Source organism: Athene cunicularia (genome assembly GCF_003259725.1).
Source record: "Athene cunicularia isolate RWA chromosome 5 unlocalized genomic scaffold, athCun1 chr5_part2, whole genome shotgun sequence".
Classification (NCBI taxonomy): domain Eukaryota; kingdom Metazoa; phylum Chordata; class Aves; order Strigiformes; family Strigidae; genus Athene; species Athene cunicularia.
This window is the reverse complement of record NW_020799102.1, coordinates 1859826-1877467: the sequence shown is the minus strand read 5'-3', so window position 1 is coordinate 1877467 and position 17642 is coordinate 1859826. Positions and strand designations below refer to the sequence as shown.

At 48.9% G+C, this 17642-nt stretch overlaps 1 protein-coding gene across 1 annotated transcript; it reads left to right on the top strand.

The window, feature by feature from the left end:
- Positions 1-13886: 13886 nt before the first annotated feature.
- On the top strand, positions 13887-17636 carry MPEG1 (macrophage expressed 1). Its single transcript, XM_026850627.1, has one exon. The coding sequence runs from the start codon at positions 13925-13927 to the stop codon at positions 16085-16087; it is 2163 nt and encodes a 720-aa protein (XP_026706428.1). The 5' UTR covers positions 13887-13924; the 3' UTR covers positions 16088-17636.
- Positions 17637-17642: the final 6 nt, after the last annotated feature.

Below are 17642 nucleotides of genomic sequence, written 5' to 3'. Positions count from 1 at the left end.
CTCCTCCTCACCCCACCGGGTCGCGCTCCCGCCCCCATCGCGGCAAGGCGCATGCGCTTTTGCGAGGGGCATTACGGCTTTGCGCTTCCGCGCCGTGATATACGGGAGCACGTGTTGGGCGGCCTGTGCGTTAGCGGCGGTAAATACGGTAACGCCTCCTTGCTAGGAACGTCCGTGCGGGTGTATACGGTAACCGGGGCTGCGCTCACTTAAGGGTAAATACGGCGCGGGGCGCTCGCTTAACGCGGCCGCGCCTCGGCCCCGGCTGGAAGTTAAGGCCGATCCTGCCTGTGGGGAGCGGGATAAAACCCGGCTGCGGGTTTGTTTGACCTCGGTGACAGCGTGAGGCGTGGGCGCGGCTTTACAGCTGTAAACGGGGGTCGGGGCTTCCCTCAGAGAGGGCGGCGGGAGCCCCTCGGCCGGCGGTTGGGACGTTCGGGCCTTACTCGCGGCTCCGGCGGTGCCCGGGCGGTTCTGGGGCTTTCGGGAAAAGGAGAAACCTGATTTGATTTTTGCGGTTAGATTTTTAGGTTTTTCAAGCCTGTTTCTCTCTTTCGAGAAGAAAGCTGCAGCGCGCAGTTTCTAATGGGCCGGATTGCCCTTTCCCGGGAAGAAAGCAAACTCTAGCTGCCTCAGGATTTTCTTCGTATCTTTTCCCGTCATTACCTTACGGTTTGAAATCCCTCAGAAAAGCTAGAGCCTCATGTCCCCGTATGCACAGATTCCTTGGCATTCAAGCCGAATGTGACCTCGAAGCACCTATTTCTTCATGCAGTCCTGGGGCAATAGGACATCTCTTAACCTTTCCACTCCTCCCGCCCGCGGGAAGCGTTACAGCAAGTGTTCTCCAGAGGGAACACTGAAACTCTGCAGACAACGCGCACTGCATAAGCTGCTGGACAGACTTGGTGCCTGAGGGAGATCGTGTGTCACCCTCTCGCCCCTTCCCCAGCTGTATCTACTTGGAAATCTCTAGCCCTTCTTCGGGGTCTTTTTCTAGAGAGGAAGTTCTCATGAGAGAGCTGGACACAGTTCTAAGATTTAACTTCAGCCTCACTTACCTGAATACTCTGGCTGCAACTGTATACCATGACTAAACATATGGTATTAAATTGTACAGGATACAACAGGTAAGTAATTTTACAGCAGTAGGATTTTACAGATTTGTATTCCCTGAGATCACAGATCTTTATAAAGCAGTAAGAAAGATACAGTTCAGCACAAGGCAGACCTCTTAAAAGTGTTGCTTTGCTCCTACACTACAAAACTCACTTGTGTTACAGTGTGTCTACAGGAAGATGATTCGTTTAAGATCTAAATAGTCTAATACGCTATTATACAAGTACAGCCTCTGCCAAATCCAGTGGGAGGAAATCATCCAAACTGTAAATTGTGATCAGATGCCAAATAAAGCTTCAACTCATGAGCAGATTGCACATGAAGCCTTAATTTACTCAGAATTTCTTAAATTTACAATAAAATTATTTAAAATTATTTCATTAAATCATGTAATTCACTCAATGTTTTTAACTGATAATTCAGAAAGGCTAGTGCTGCGAGGAGCCAGTTGGGTCTGTGAACTTGTTGCTCTCATCATTGGTGCCAGATGACAGAACCCTTTGTTATTTCAAACCCTTTCACTCGAAAATTGTACATACTAGCAAGATGGGAACTGCTGACACTGTAGCAGATAGCATTTTTCCCCTGTTGTAAATGCACATTGTGTTTGTCATCTCTTTCTGATTATCCCATTGCTTCTGGTACTCCAGGTAAAATGATTCAAACACTGGGACTTATTTCTTGTCAGGATAACTTCTGATGAAACATCAGATACTAAACTGAAGAATGTGGGAAGTAAAACTGTAAATTGGATTATTATGCAGAAGAATGTTTACCGAGTCATTCTGAAACAGGAGAAAATTAAAGATGTAAAAAAAAAAGTACCAAATTTGAAAGCTGTGGAATAAATTCTGAATGCTGCAAGGGCTATCTCTTATTTTGGTGTAGTGGTTTGTCCAGTGAGGCCTGAATCCCAGTTTGGCATGTTTGTTGTTCAGTGATCACTCAGAGCCAAGGAGTCAGGCAGAGCCTTCTTCAGGGGATGTCTGACTTCTAATTAACCTGCTTTGTATTGGGTGGCCCCTCAGCGTTACCCAAACGCAGGTAACCTGACAGCAGAGGTTAGGCTAACATCTTGACTCTTGCTAAATTCTCAGCAGTTCCCACTGTGCAAGACACCACTGTAAGACATACAACAAAAGTTACAGCAATACCAATTTGCTCCATGTTTCCCCTTCTATTCAGTACAAGTGTATGGCCTGCAGATGGTTCCCAGGACACTGATTCTGCAGTAAGCTCCCAGTGTTAGTATATGTCTCATTAAAAATAGAGAAGATACTTCTAATCAACTCAGTGTTACAGAGCTCCAGAATTGCTGCCAGAGTGAAATTTAAGGGTTCATTAACTCGAATACCTTGAAGCTGAAATATACTGCATAGATTATGAGAAGACTCTTCTTGGTTCCCCTTGGGGGGAGGGATGCTGCTGTTGTGAATGTGTTGGCTATTTTACTAAACTTTCAAACTGTTGGTGGTGTTTATTATCTGCTGACAATTTAAATAGTCGCCTCCAAAGACATCCACATATATCAGCAGAACCTCTGCATTCACTCAGGAGAAAAAAAAAAAGGGACATGTCAGGGGAATGTTCCCTAGGGCTCACTGTAAATAAAAAACTTAGAACCTCTATTTAAAACATTAGATTAATTTATTGGAAAGAAAGCAAAGAGTGAAAAACACCACCATAAGCCATATCCATTATGTGTTCAGAGGAAAAAGAGTTTTGGTAACTAGAACTCAGTGAGTGATCAAGGAAACTTTTGACACATGGTTGAGATCAGCACTGCCAGAAACAGCTTCACTCCACAGCGCACAGAGAATAGTGGCTGTGGACTGAGATTTACTCTCTTCATGTATAAAGTATCCCCTCTACATAATGTATAACTTCATAAACAACATAAAATCTCCTCTGTCTTTGAAGTTTATTTCTAGACCCCTCCTGATACAGAACATACGCTGCACAATGCTTTGTTCAGCAGCGAAACAGTGCTAGAAGTGCTCTGGTCTCCTGCTGAGGTTTGCTAAGTGGCTTTCCCAGTGGGAGCAGCACTTAGACACTATCTATTGAATGAGGCAAGTACCCACCAGCTTTATGTGAATTGGGTTTTGGAAAATATACCTTAAACACAGAGTATGAGTTCTTTCAAATTACACGTGATCCAAATGGAAAAATGCTTTTTTGACCTGCTGGAAAGAAACATAATACATTGCTAATTCCTAGGGCACCAGCTAAGTGGTCAGCTGTATGACGTCACTTCCTTCTGTAGGTGGTTGGATGGAACATTTTATTTTTATCAAATTGAAAGAGATGTCTTCCCACATCACCAAAAACTTGTACTTGCTTCTTTTTTAAATCATGCCTAGATGGACTGATGGAGCACGTGTCACAGGGCTGAGTCACTGACACTGCTGATGCTTTGTAGGCTGAGTCATGCTAATTGTAAGCAAGAGGATGGAGGAAGAGAGACTGAGAGTGATCCTACTCCTGAGAGCTGCTCACTGAAAATTATCAAAAACGGGAGCATTAATAAATAAATTGTAGTTATAATTTCTTAAGGAGAAGAGCAGATTTAGAACTCTTTCGCCTGCTTTCCCCTATTATTGTCTTCATTCTGACCACCACTGCATTGTTTTAACACTTTTATGATGTATAAATATGGCAAGAAATTACTCAGTTCCAACTAACAGCTTAAACTTTAGAATAAAGCAGTTGATTGTGCTTTACACAGAACAGGGAGCTACTTTGCTGGCATCTCAGAGAGGCAGTAACTTGCAAAAAGAAGTGGTAACAACCTGAAAGGCAGATGCCACCAGAGCTGACCTGCCTGCCCGAGAGGTTGCCAGGGAAGTGCCGGAGGGCCCAGCTGGGAGGTCAGAGCGCCTGCTGTTGCCTCTGCCCCGCCTAAGCCATCGCAGAGCCTGAACGCTGTTCCAGCAGAAATGGGTGGTAGGTCACATGGATGATCTGATAGGTCACATCATTCCTTACGTTTCTCGAAAAAGGACTTTGCACAGGTGCTTTCTTCCTGGTACTTCCTCCTTGGCCGGGTTAGGATTGGGGCGGACAAAACCTAAGCACTCAACTTATCGTCTGCGGTTGGTTTTGCGACTGTTGCGGCTCACTGATGGTGCCAAGTTGTGTCTCAGCACAGGTGCTGGGGGTGTTGCGTGCCAAGGTGACTGATTTCCTAAACACAACAGTAATCCCAGTGAAAGGGAAAGTATATTGCCTGAACCAGTTCAGAAAGGAGGGCAGCCAGAGGCCTTGCTCTTGGTGCACAGATGTGGGAAGAAACTGGCAGAGAAGAGTCTGGTACAGTCGTTCTGAGGTAACGACGAGGTCTGCAGTATAGCACTACATGCATGCAATACCCAGGAGTCTGCAGGAGTAAGACTGCCCTTTTAGAAGTTTTGAACAAAATTATACTAGCAGATCCATTTTTAATCAACGAAGGAATTTGTATTCTGTGGCAGAGGCATTTTTTTACTCCAACTTTGCCTTAAAAAAATATTTACAGTCCTATGAAACCTGTATCTGGGGTGTGTTAACCAATGCAGTTACACCACTGTAATTCTCCAAGTTTGCAGGTGTTCTTGTCATATTAGAGAAAGATCTTTCTGCAGCTTCATTTGTATCACTTGGGAAGGAAATCACGACAACAACATCAAACACACAGCTACACTGATGTAATTGCTAAACTAATCTAAAGTACATAAGGCCTTAGAGATGTTTTGTACATTACTTTACCAACTTCAATGTATTTGCTTACAGAGACTGTCAGCATGGTATATGGACATTGTTCCAAAAAGTTGGCATTAATGTAATTAAAGCACAACTAAATTCATTAAGCTGTATAGACGCAATGTTCATATATAAACAAGCTTTAACGGAGTTAACAAATTTTTGAGAGAGTCCAGTTCTAAGTATGATTTTGCTGGAGTACAATTAAAAATAAGCTCGAGAACTGTGTAAACTAAGCAATACCTGGCAGATATTAAAGCTCTGACTTTTATTTGATTGTCGTTCTATCCAAATTCTAATTTAAATCAAATAATCCTCTGTCCTTTGCAAGGAAAGGGGTTTGTGTGTTTTGATGAGCTCATACTTCATATTTTCATTAGTTATGATAAGGAGCTTGAGGATGTAACTGGTAAATAAGCATCTGCACAGAATACAAGTCAGGATGGAATGCACTAATTAAAATTAATAGAAAAATGTCACCAACAAGTGAGATAAATAGAAATAAACACCTGTTTGTAGCTGGATAGCTTAGATTGTGTGGATGAAAGATTAGAAATATCTCAGTGCCAGAAGGAGAGTTAATGAAAGCTTTTATTTATAAAAGTGCCTAAGGACAGAAGCTGGAAAATGAATTAAACAGCAAGAGCAAAACTTGTAAGGATTAAAATAAGTTTCATATATGTTCAGATTCAGTTTTCTTCTGGTGTTTTTTCCATAGAAGGTATGTTTTTAAATCCAGTTGTACACTTTATGTACATACTGTGTGTATGTACATACCGTACATATGTACACACAGTGCACTGTACACAGCTTGATGTACAAATGTACGAAATGCACATTAACGGTACACACTCATTTTCATTACTGCTTAATTAATTAGAAACACAGTAAAATAGATAGCTGTGATGTTTCTGTCCCAAAAGGTAAAAATAGAAGCCAGATTCTCAGTTCTGATGCAGCTCTTGTTCCTACTTAATAGTTCATAGATCACCTAAAATAGCCAGCTACATTATTTTTCCTATTACATGTTCCCTGCATGAAGCAGGGGAAGAAACTTTTCTGGTTAGTCTGCTCATATCCTACATTTGAATGCAAGAAGACAGGAATTAAAGGTTATTTTGTCTTGCTACAAGTTAAGAGTGAAACATACCCTGTAATAAGTTTATGCCTTCCCAATTAAGGGTCACAGAAGCTCTGTCAGGTTCTTTCAATGTAGCACCAACCTTCAGAGGCCTTCTGATTCTTTTGGATTTTTTTCACAGATTCGGAGACCACTTTCTCGAGAAAGACAACGCTCTTCTTATTAAAAATACCTGCAAAAGAGGGAGTTCTCATCACAGTACAGGGAATCTCCAGTGTCCTGCTGACAGAAATAAGGAACTTACTCTCTGTGACAGGAAGAGGGCCAAACAACTCCACCTCACTGTCAATTACCTCATCCCAACTCTTAGTCTAGCCTACAGCATCTGAGTTCTGGGAGCGGGCTCAGGCAGAAAATATGTTAAGGAGTTCAGCCAATGTCAGCTCTGTAAGACAGGTAGCAAGGGAAGTAAAAATATTTCCAAAGCAGGAGAATCTTTCTGGCACCTTACTCTGTCTCAGCGTCTCCTTCAAAGCTCTCTGCAGGCACCTGTGGAGCACAGCACAACCCAGGCTAATGGAGCACACACGGTGCTGGAGGGGCAGGCCAGCGTGAGCAGCAGCCGAGCACTGACTGGGACAGACACAAGGGAGACAGCGCAGGAGGAGAGCGAGCATGCAGCGCTGCAAGGAGAGTCCTTGCTGACTCAAAACCAGCTGCGCAAGGCTTCAGCCACGCAGTGCTTGTCTGCAGTTGAGGTGTTTAGAATCTGGAGTTTATTACTTGTCATAACTATCACATTTGTAAATTCCTGTCTCGAGAATGCATATGCCTTTATTCTGGAATGCACCCATTCGTCGTGATCATATTTAATGCTAGTTAGGATTAAATATAATGATCAGATTTATACCCTGTTGGCAGCTGAGTTTATACTAACATAGCTGAAGATTCAAATATTCCTTCTAAGGGTGAATATATTCCCTGAAGGATTCCTTCTAATTTATAGCGATGAGATAGCTGAACATTCCCGTCTGCAGGGCAAAAGTTCCCAAATCTAAATTATTCCATGCTGATAAAAACACTACCTTTAATCTGACCAAAGATCCATTTTAATTTCTCTTTATTTGACCTTATATACTTTACAGAGTGTTTTTACAGATTCTGCCTCTACAGATGTGGAATTGGACTTTTAGCTCGGTTAAACTGGGGCTTAGGATATATATTGAGATATAGGGAAAAGTTTCTGTCTTTTGACAGAGGGAGGGGGTGAATAGTGAACTTGAGCAGGGACTTTTGATGTCACTGAATAATACTCTCTTTTCTTTTTGCTGGTTTATTCTTTGTTGGGCTAGTTCCTGAACTGTATGGCCACAGAGTTGTTCAAAAGTAGCACTGGGAATGGCATACTGGCAGAAAAAAAGTCAGAAATTGAGATTTCCAGCGCCCATTTAAACAGCCAGTGTCTGAGGCTTGTTCTATCCAGTCTCAACCCCATCATTTACTGTCACCTTTTTGTGGGCCATGTCACTGTTCCTCCTGTAACCACGTTGCAGTATGCAGCCATATGGATGCTTACACATACCTTATGTGGAAAGCTTGGGGTTCATGTGAAAGTAACTCACAAAGATTGTTGCTCTGGACATCCAGCTTCAGGCCACCTCCCAGTACTGAACACACACCGGGGTGTGTAGCTTTGAAGAGTGTCTAATCTGCTGGAGTAATGACAGAAATCACTGCTGCAGAGTGCAATCAGGTGTTGTTCAGCTGTTTTTTCCAGTATCCTCCCAAAGGCCCAAGTGGAACCACCTGCTGGAACTCAGACCTGAGTGCTCTCCTCCTGCTGTCAGGTTCTTAAGAAGTAAACAAGTGTCAAATCACTGTAACTGTATATTGACATTTCCTTTCTGCATTTTGCTTTCTCACTGTAAGTAGGCTAAGCAGGTTACACTATTACAAAGAAACCTTCGTTTTATTCTAATTTGCCCTGAATTGAGGCCTTAGCTGTCCCCTAATACTAGGAAGCTAGAGGAGAAAATTAGTTTATCAAAAAGAATTAAAACTAGTAAGATGCAAATTGGAGAGTAACCACTGTGAAAGATTTAAAAAAAAAAAAAAAAAAGATAACTTCTTGAGATCTGAACAGAAATCAGTTTAGCTTCCTCATTTATTCTGCAGCTCCCTTGTAATGTTGGCTTTACACAAGGCCACTTGGTTACCTGAACTGGGTTAGCAGTAGAAAGGGCATGTCAACAGCCAAACTGCCTAATGGTACTGCAGTGTCAAATGGTTTAATGCCAGCGATCATCCTCCATACCTGCTCTGAGTCCAGTTTTAATCATCCTTTGGTGTTGAGTGGTAAATGCATTTGGCTTGGAAAAGGAAGAGCAAATCAGTAGTGCAGGCACATAGGTTTGAAAAACAGACCAAAAAAAGCATAAAATTAATGCTTCAGTGTTAGGAAGGACTTGCATGTCTTCTCATTAGTTACCTAAATAACAGAATGACCTTAAGCAATGTGACCCAGGTTATGGTAACCATGCCTGGCAAAGGAGACGTTATAAAGACGGAGCTTTCCAGAATTGCAGAGTATCTGACTCCTGACCTCACCTTCTCTGAAATTCAGGCTCCGAATGTCTCAGTGTAGCACTATGTCACATGACACTGTGTTCTAGGGTTTTATTTCCAGGAATACATTTCTCTCTCACCTGCATAACTTATGTCTCACAGGGGGAACGCAGTTCTGGTCTGATGGCAGAAGCAGCCCGTTTGATCCAACCCAAGGCCTTACACACCATGCTGGGTAGCGCTGAGTGACAGGGGCACTAGTTTACTCATCCTTCTTCCAACCCTATGAAATCATGTGCTTGAAGTTCTGCTGCTTTTAATGTTGCTACTGAATCTATTCTCATCACCGATGTACCCACAAATTGTAGTAATTTAAAGTTATCCTTCCTGAGATTTTCACAGTTTTAAAGCTACTTCCCTGTTTTCAAACAGCACTTAGAGAGAATAAGCATATGTTACATGCAACCAGAAATAATGTTGGTGTCCACTGAGAAAAATACAGGTTTTGATCAACATGAAGAAAAGTGAAATGCCCTGGGCAGAATTATCCAATATTGATTACACACCCATAACAGTGTTCAGGCACTGAGCAAGCCTGGCCTGCTGGTGGCAGAATCACCCAGTGATTCCTGCCAGGTTTCTTTTTCCTTCTCCAAAGCTAGGAAATCCCCTGTAAACCCAGGTAAGCAAAGCGGTAGGAACAGTCACAGTCAATACCTTTTCAATAAATATTCTCCAAAAGAGCATGCTGGGAGTATCTGTGCTTCGCATCTGCCACAAGTGCCTCCAGCAGCTGCACCACCTGACCCCCACAGAGCTGGCACACAGGCTGCTGTGGGATGGGGATGGTACAGGGCCTGTTAAATGGTGCCACTCACCTGCAACTAGATTCCCTGGGAAATGTGCTCACAAAGGGAGTAACTAGCATGCCCCTAATTACTCCCACTTCTTATGGTGCTGCAAGGGTATTGCTAAAAAATTTACCCAGGAAGAAGACAGTCTGTAAGTGCTTAAAGACTCTTTTCTACACTTTTGGTGCCAGAGGCTGCACAAGCAGCATGGGACAGAAACACACAAAAACCAGTGGATTTAAATGATGTTAATTTAAGAGGAACTTAAAGCACTGGTCTGCATCAGGTGGGACAGGGAGCAAAAATAACCAAAGTTAGCATCCAGTGCATCAAGGTCAGGCGAGACATACTGTCCTGGTTTTGGCTGGGATAGAGTTAATTTTCTACTTAGTAACTGGTACAGTGCTGTGTTTTCTATTTAGTGTGAGAATAATGTTGATAAGACACTGATGGTTTAGTTTTTGCTAAGTAGCACTTACCCTAAATTGAGGATTTTTCAGTTTCCCATGCTTTGACAGCGAGGAAGTGCACAAGAAGCTGGGAAGGAGCATGGACAAGACAGCTGACCCCAACCAGCCAAAGGGACATTCCATGGCACAGAACATCATGCTCAGCGTATAAACTGGGGGGAGTTGGGCAGGAGGGGCAGATCGCTGCCTGGGCATTGGTCAGCAGGTGGTGAGCAATTGCATTGTGGGTCACCAGTCTTCACAGCATCTCCAAATACCATATATGCAGAGTATCTTCTCATGAAGTAAAAAGTCCCTCTTACACAAAGCAGGCTTTGGCATCTTAGGGGAGAGCTGGTTTTATTTCTCTCTCTTTTTTGTTATATTTCTTTTCATTAGTATTATCATTATTATTCTACTATTGTTGTTATTACTTTATTTATTAAACTGTTCTTATCTGAACTGTCAAGGTTTACTTTTTTTCTGATTCTCCTCCCCATCCCACTGGGGACAGGGAAGAGTGAGTGAGTGGCTGCCTGGTGCTTAGTTGCTGGCTGGGGTTAAACCACAACACGTACTTACTCCTGAGTGCATGGTGCCCATCAGGGCATGGTGAAACTGTCCCCAGGGGCCTCCTGGGCTCCTCGCTGCTTTTGCAGCTCTCTGCTGGGCAATGTCCTGACTCTGTTGAGATGGTCTACACGGCCCTAAGTTTCAGGAGATCACGTGTAGAAAAACAGGTTGCAGCTGACTTACAACAGAAAGGGCCCTTCTGCCTGAAGGTGCTTTGAGTCTGAGTCTCTCTAGGAGGCAGGTCTTGACACTGGATCAAATTACCATCTTAATGCAGAGACATTAATTAAAACAAGCAGCCAGGACCACGCTTAAAAGCACTCAAGTCATACCTGCATCTGGATGGCCCGAGTTCCCACTCTGTCCTCTTCACTTACCAGGACAGGCATTGAGCACAGAGCTCGCAGAATTGCTCAGTCCTGCTTTCTCCTCAGAACACCATAACCAACTGCTAATAGTCACAGCCAGAAAAGGGATCAAAACTGAAAAATCCCACATGGTTAATTTTGATGGCTTTTAAACTCTCATTTCTCTGCTTCTCATTGTGACGAGATTTTCCAAGCTCTGCCTAAAAATAAAACATCAATGAGGACAAAAGGTTTGTTTCTTGGCAAAGTATGCCCCCCCCCCCGCTCCTTTCAGTTTTCTGCATAGCCAAGAAAAGCTTAAATATCTATATGTGTGGGTGTGTATATAGAGACTCTATTTATTTATTGACACAATATATACACAGGTTTTCATCAGTCCTAAGCAATTTCCATGCTTTGGTGCTGAGCAGCAATCCAAGCCAGCAACCAGCCACCCGCTGGCTGACACAAGGCCTGGTGGCTGTCCCATACCTCATGCTTTCCTGGTTTAACACGAGTCCGCGGTGATCCCTGCAAGCACCTAGGCTCATACTGCTCAGTTGTTACAATCTGGGGGGTTTCTGTTCACTGAGTAACAATCTCTAATTCCTCCCACCAAGAACTTTGCTGCAAACTGATACATGTCGTAGTAGCGCTTGGCCATTTTCCTAAGGCCACTTGCTTTTTACAGCCAGAGCACTGAACTGCGTCACCTTCCCAGCCTAATTTATTCTCAGCTTCCCAGTGCTGGGAACAAGCAGCAGGAGGAGGCTATCACAACGCACACTGCAGGGAATCCCAGCCCACAGAAAGCCCTGGCATGATGATGAGGATGATGATGCATGAACCTGGCATGCCAGGGCACCGTGTCCTTGGGGCTGGGACTCAGGTGGCCAAGTGTCCCTGCCAGACCCGGCAATGAGGCCAGAAGTCAGACCTGGCACCCAGCAGCGGCACAAAAAAGGTTTTGCCTTGCCCCTATCCATCCCAGGCCCTGCTGAGTTGGGCTGCATCAGCGCTGTGGCTGCTTGTGAGCAGCACGTCCACCCCTCACCCATGTCCCAAGCATTTAATGGCTCTGCTGTTGCCGGGGGAAGGTCCAAACCACATTTCCCCTCCTGGTCCAGCACCTGCAGCTCTGCGGGTGGCCATCCTCCCTTGCTTCCCCTTCCTCACCCTCTGGATGGCGGCAGCAGCCCTACCCAGGGCTCTGCCTCCCCTACCAGCGCCCACCAACCGGTGAGCATGGCTTGCTCTCCTACTTTGGCATTTGCTTATTCCCTCTGGTGATCAGGAAGGAATTTTTTTTTTTTTTTAATCCCTCAGATGGGTGCAGCAGACAGGTTTTGCCTTGCTTGGCCACATCTTAGTCACCACGGGACAGGATGGCTTGCAGCAGCAGGCACAGCGTAGAGAAGCCCTGGTTTCCATTTGGGAGCTGCTCCTGCATGGTGGAGAGACAAGGCAGCTCCTGTCTGCCCCACAGGGCTTCTCTCCCTCCTCCAATCCCAGGGACCTCAGCCATTGCTGCACCAGGGGCCACTGCTATACTGCTTTTGGCTGGGATAGAATTAATTTTCTACATACTAGCCAGTATGAGACTGTGGTTTGTATTTGTGCTGGAAACAGTGTTGATAATACAGGGATGTTTTAGTTATCACTGAGCAGTGCTTACACAGAGCCAAGGCCTTTTCTGCTTCTCACACTACCCAACCAGTGAGTAGACTGGGGGTGCACAAGGAGTTGGGAGGAGACACAGCTGGGACAACTGACCCCCACCAACCAAAGGGATATTCCAAAACATAGCCTCATACTAGCTGCTATAAATAAAATTTACTCTGTCCCAGCCAAAACCAGCATATCTGCTTAGACTTCGAAGTTGGGTGACAGCAAAACGCATGGCTGGATTTTAGGTGGGCTGAACTCCCAGCCCAGTGTGAAATGCAGATGGCTCCAGGTTGGTGTGGGAGCCTCCAGCAAGCGGCTCCCCACATCAGTGTTTTCCAGCTACTCTGGGGCCCAAGCCCCACACTGGGGCCAGGAGACCATCCCCGACAGTGTTCCTGTCATCTGTTCCCTACCCCATCCCAGCGTTATCCTGGCAAAAGCACACACGCATCTATAGCCATCCCCCCCGCCCCCATCACAGCTCTTGCTTCAGCCTCATTCCATGCCAGAACCATCCTGGGAAGAGGAACTAACCAGCAAAAATAGGGGAAGTGAGCCTGTCCATATGGAAAGTCACAGCTTTCACAGCAGAAGCTGCTTTAACTGTTTATTCCCCAAAACATGCAGCAGCTGCCCTGTGCCGCTGAAATGGGGGCCCAAACAAACACCAACATCCCTGAGCAGAGCCGCCTCAGCACCACTGGGACCAGCCTCCCATGGCTCAGCAGTCCTGAGCAGGAGGCGTTTTTCCCAGCTGGGGACACTGGAGACCCCGGGGGAAGGACAGGGATGGAGTAGAGGAGACTGCAGAGGGGCCTAATGTAGATGTTGGTATAGGGCGACCGACACCTGTGCCACAGGCTGGTCCCCATGAGGGGGAACCTCCAAACCCACCAGTGCCTGACGCAGGGTCTTGGGCAGCCTCTTCCCCACGAGAGAAGAGAGACAAGCTGTGCACTGTCCCCCACACCAAAACCACACTGCACCACCTCCACCCTTCCTCTCCTCACGTTTGCCACAGAGAAAAGCCTCGGAGTCAGTGACAAAGCCCATGCAACCGGGGCCAGATCTCACCCCGTCATGAGAGCGGGACCCCAAGGCTGTAGGGCTGGGGACAGGTGTCCCTTGCATGGCACAAAGGAGCCAGGGTCACCCAGGGACAAGGGGGATTCATCTGAGGGAGTCACCCAAGTACTGGCCAAGGGAGATTCATGCAGTGCAATTCCCTGGGCACAGCGCCGAGCTTTCTCCCTGCTCCATCCCCAGCAGAGCAGCTTTCATGGGGAGAAGGAGATTTTGCAACAGGGAGGCATTGAGCTCCGGGCACTTCTGTTTTCTGCTTCCCACCCACTTGCCTCAGATCCACTCGGTCATTTCTCACCTTCATCAGTTCTCACTTCTCCTTTCCCTTTTGTTAATTCAACCCCCAAAAGGAGGAACCACCCAGCAGCTGCAACCCCAGTCAGCTCATTTCCTCAGCTCCCGCCTCACCGCTCGGACGCCTGGTGAGGGCCCTGTGCCGATTCAGCCATGGGCTGGGTGCTGGGGGGGGTCCTGCTCGCCTGGGTGTCAGTGGTTTGGGTGAGAGGGGCTGAGCAGTCCCAGGAGCTGTCCTCCTCTGCGGGGTTTTCAGAGTGCAAGCAGGCCCTGAAGCTCCCAAGTCTGGAAGTCCTGCCGGGAGGGGGCTGGGATAACCTCAGGAATTTGGATATGGGCAGAGTTATCAACCTGAGCTACTCACTGTGTAAGACCACAGAAGACGGATCTTACATAATCCCAGATGAAATCTTCACTATCCCTCGCAAGCAGAGCAACCTGGACTTCAACTCCGAGATCATTGAGTCCTGGAAAGATTACCAAAGTGTCACCTCTGCCTCCATCAACCTGGAGCTGTGCCTCTTCTCCTCCATCAATGGCAAGTTCTCCTATGACTTCCACCGGACCAAGACCCACCAAGTGAAAGACCACGCTGTCACCACCCGAGTGCAAGTCAGGAACCTGGTTTACACAGCCAAGATCAACCCAGGGGCAGTCCTGGACAAGGGCTTCAAGAAGCAGCTGCTGATGATTGCCAGCCACCTGGAGAACAACCAGACGCGGATGGCTGATTTTCTGGCTGAGGTGCTGGTGCTTAACTATGGCACCCACACCATCACCTCCGTGGATGCTGGGGCCAGCTTGGTGCAGGAGGATCAGATCAAGGCCACCTTCCTGAAGGACAGCTGGGCCGCACGGAGTGCGGTCACGGCCTCGGCAGGCGTGGCCTTCCACAGCATCATCAGCGTGAAAAACGAGGAGTCCCTGGACATCAGCTCTGGCTTCACCAAGCAGTATCTAGAGAACCGCACCAACTCTAGGGTAGAGAGCATCGGTGGCACCCCCTTTTACCCAGGTATCACCCTAAAGACCTGGCAGGAGGGGATCAGAAACCAGCTGGTGGCTCTCGACCGCTCAGGGCTGCCCCTGTACTTCTTCATCAACCCCAGCACCCTGCCGGAGCTACCCACGCCCATGGTGAAGAAGCTGGCCAGGCGAGTGGAGATGGCGATCCGCCGCTACTACACCTTCAATACCTACCCGGGCTGCACTGACATCACCTCTCCCAACTTCAACTTCCATGCCAATGCCGACGATGGCTCCTGTGAGGGTGTCGTTACCAACTTCACCTTCGGGGGAGTCTTCCAGGAGTGTGCGGGGCTGGCTGGCCCCGACACCAGCACACTGTGCCGGGCGCTGGAGCAGAGGAACCCCCTCACTGGGGCTTTTTCCTGCCCCACCACCTACACTCCAGTGCTGCTGGGCACGCAGGAGCGGGAGGAAGGCCACAGCCACCTGGAGTGCCACAACAAGTGCACCTTGGGCATCTTCTGCCACCGTGTGTGCCAGGACATCTTCTGGCTCTCCCGGGTACAGTTCAGCGCCTACTGGTGTGCCACGAACGGGCCAGTGGCCCCAGGCTCGGGATACCTCTTTGGGGGGCTGTACAGCGCCCACAGCGCCAACTCCATCACCGGTGCCCAGTCCTGCCCCTCAGGGTACTTCCCGCTGAAGCTCTTCGATGAGCTCAGGGTGTGTGTGAGCCAGGATTATGAGGCGGGTGGCCAGTACGCAGTGCCCTTTGGGGGCTTCTTCAGCTGCCAGGCAGGGAACCCCCTGGTGGGGCAGCACCAGGGCACGGCTGAGGACCCCTATGCCAAAAGCTGCCCCCCAGGCTTCAGCCAGCACTTGGCGCTCATCAGCGATAGCTGCCAGGTGCAGTACTGTGTCCGGGCTGGTGTCTTCACGGGGGGCTCCCTGCCGCCCGCCCGCCTGCCACCCTTCAGCCGGCCCCCCACCAACCTGCCGGCCATCGACACCGTGCTGGTGAGCAGCGGGGACGGGGGCAGCGCCTGGGTCAGGGATGGGCAGAGCCACATGTGGCGGCTGGCCCAGCCCGAAGAGGTCCGGCACACGGCGGAGATGGTGAGGAGCCGGGGGCTGACGGGGGGCGAGGTGGCTGGCATCACCGCGGCAGTCCTGGCAGGGCTGGCCACCACCCTGGCCATGCTCTACTACAGCCGCCAGAGGTACAAGGCGAGGGGGTACCGCGCGGTGAGCGAAGGGGACAGCGCGGCCGCCGCGAGGCCCGAGGACAGCACTGTGCTGAGCGTGGGTGAGGGGTACCAGCAAGAGCCAGAGAGGCTGACGGCGTGAGTGTCCCACCCCCCTGCAGCTGCCAGGTGATGCCTTGTGCCCCAAACCCTGGCAAAGCCCCCACCCAACACCCCTTCCAGGGACAAAGCTGCGCTGCGTCACCAGCCCACTGCCCCTCACCCCCCGGAGCCAAGGGTCTCTCTCCCCAGGGGGGCCCCAGGCTCACCCCTCCACGGGGTGACACGCGCTCTTGTCCTCCACCGCACCCCCAAGCTCCAGCCTCGCGCACCTGGGAGGCTCCGTGGCCCGTCAGACATCCCTCCCTGGCTGACCTTGGATCCAACCCAGGGTCAGCCTGTCATCAGCCCCTGCACCTCCACAGCAGCATCTCCTCCCTCCAAACTGTCCCGGAGCTCAGCCCCTTCAGAGACAAATGAGTTTCCCTTCCACTGCAAACCATGCCCCAGCAGTCCCTCTGCCCCAAAACCAAAAAAGGAGGCCCAGGGCCCTTCAGCCAGCTGCTGGGGACACTGGTGCCCAAGGAGAAGGAAGCCCTGAGCACAGCTGTATCTTCTTTCCCCCAGGCTGGCCCCAAAAAGCCAGAGGAAGCTGCGCAACACCCCCCTACTCTCCCCTGACACACAAACACACCCACAGGACCCCAGCCCATCCAGGGTGGAGACTTGGTACTTGGGAAAACACCGGGTGAGGATGCGCGCTGGGGCCCGACTCCTGGGAAAAGACCCCGAGCCCTGCAAGCCCAGAAAGCCCCCCCAGGTACTGCAGGCACCTAGGGCCAGCACAGTCGGCATTATCAAGGCTTCGCCTTGCAGGAGAGAAGGGAGCAGGGCGGCCCCGTGGAGACGTGCACGGAGTTAGCCACCAATTTCTGTCCCCTGCAACCGGAGGGCAACCCCTGTCTCCATGTATATCTATCGGGATAGATATACACACACATGCAGAGAGGCACGGATCTGTTTTATTTCAGCCAGCAACTAATTGCGTAGGCAACACAGCATTAAAAAAGTCATGTTATGAAAAGACTGTGTCATGTTGAGAGCCGTCCGGCCAGCACGCAGGGAGGGTGGGGGAAACCCCTCTCCTCCCCCAGATCACGGGAGGGTTTTGCATAGCTCCAGCCAGGGTTTTTCTGCAATGGGGGAAGCCCGGGGCTCAGGTGGAGGAGAGATCACACTGCCACAGCTCCCCTGGCTTCAGAGCCACCCAAAAGGGGGATTTTCCTGGGGAAAGAGGTTTTTCTGCCTTGAGGTAGAAAATAACATCCCATGCTAAGGACGGCTGGGAACAGACTAGTGCAAAGGCGACTGAGAGGGACAAGGGGTGCGTCGCCCTCCCCACGGTGCCCCCTCGCTCGCCTGGCCACACAGACGACGGACAGAAGACAACAGAGAGGCCAGGCCATGCAGGGACAGCGAACGTCCCCTGCCATCTCTTTTATTGACCCCCACCCCCCCCACCTCCATGGGGCGGCCAGCTAGGGGCAACACACCCTCCAGGATGGGGAGAGGAAAAACAACGACAACAGAATGATGCACAGCAGGACGGGTCTCCTTCCTGCACCACCATCACCTGGCACAGAGGGCAAGGTGAGCCC

What these genes read in the sequence shown, in the direction of transcription:
- MPEG1 (XM_026850627.1), top strand. Translation starts at nt 13,925, where the DNA reads ATGGGCTGGGTGCTGGGGGGGGTCCTGCTCGCCTGGGTGTCAGTGGTT.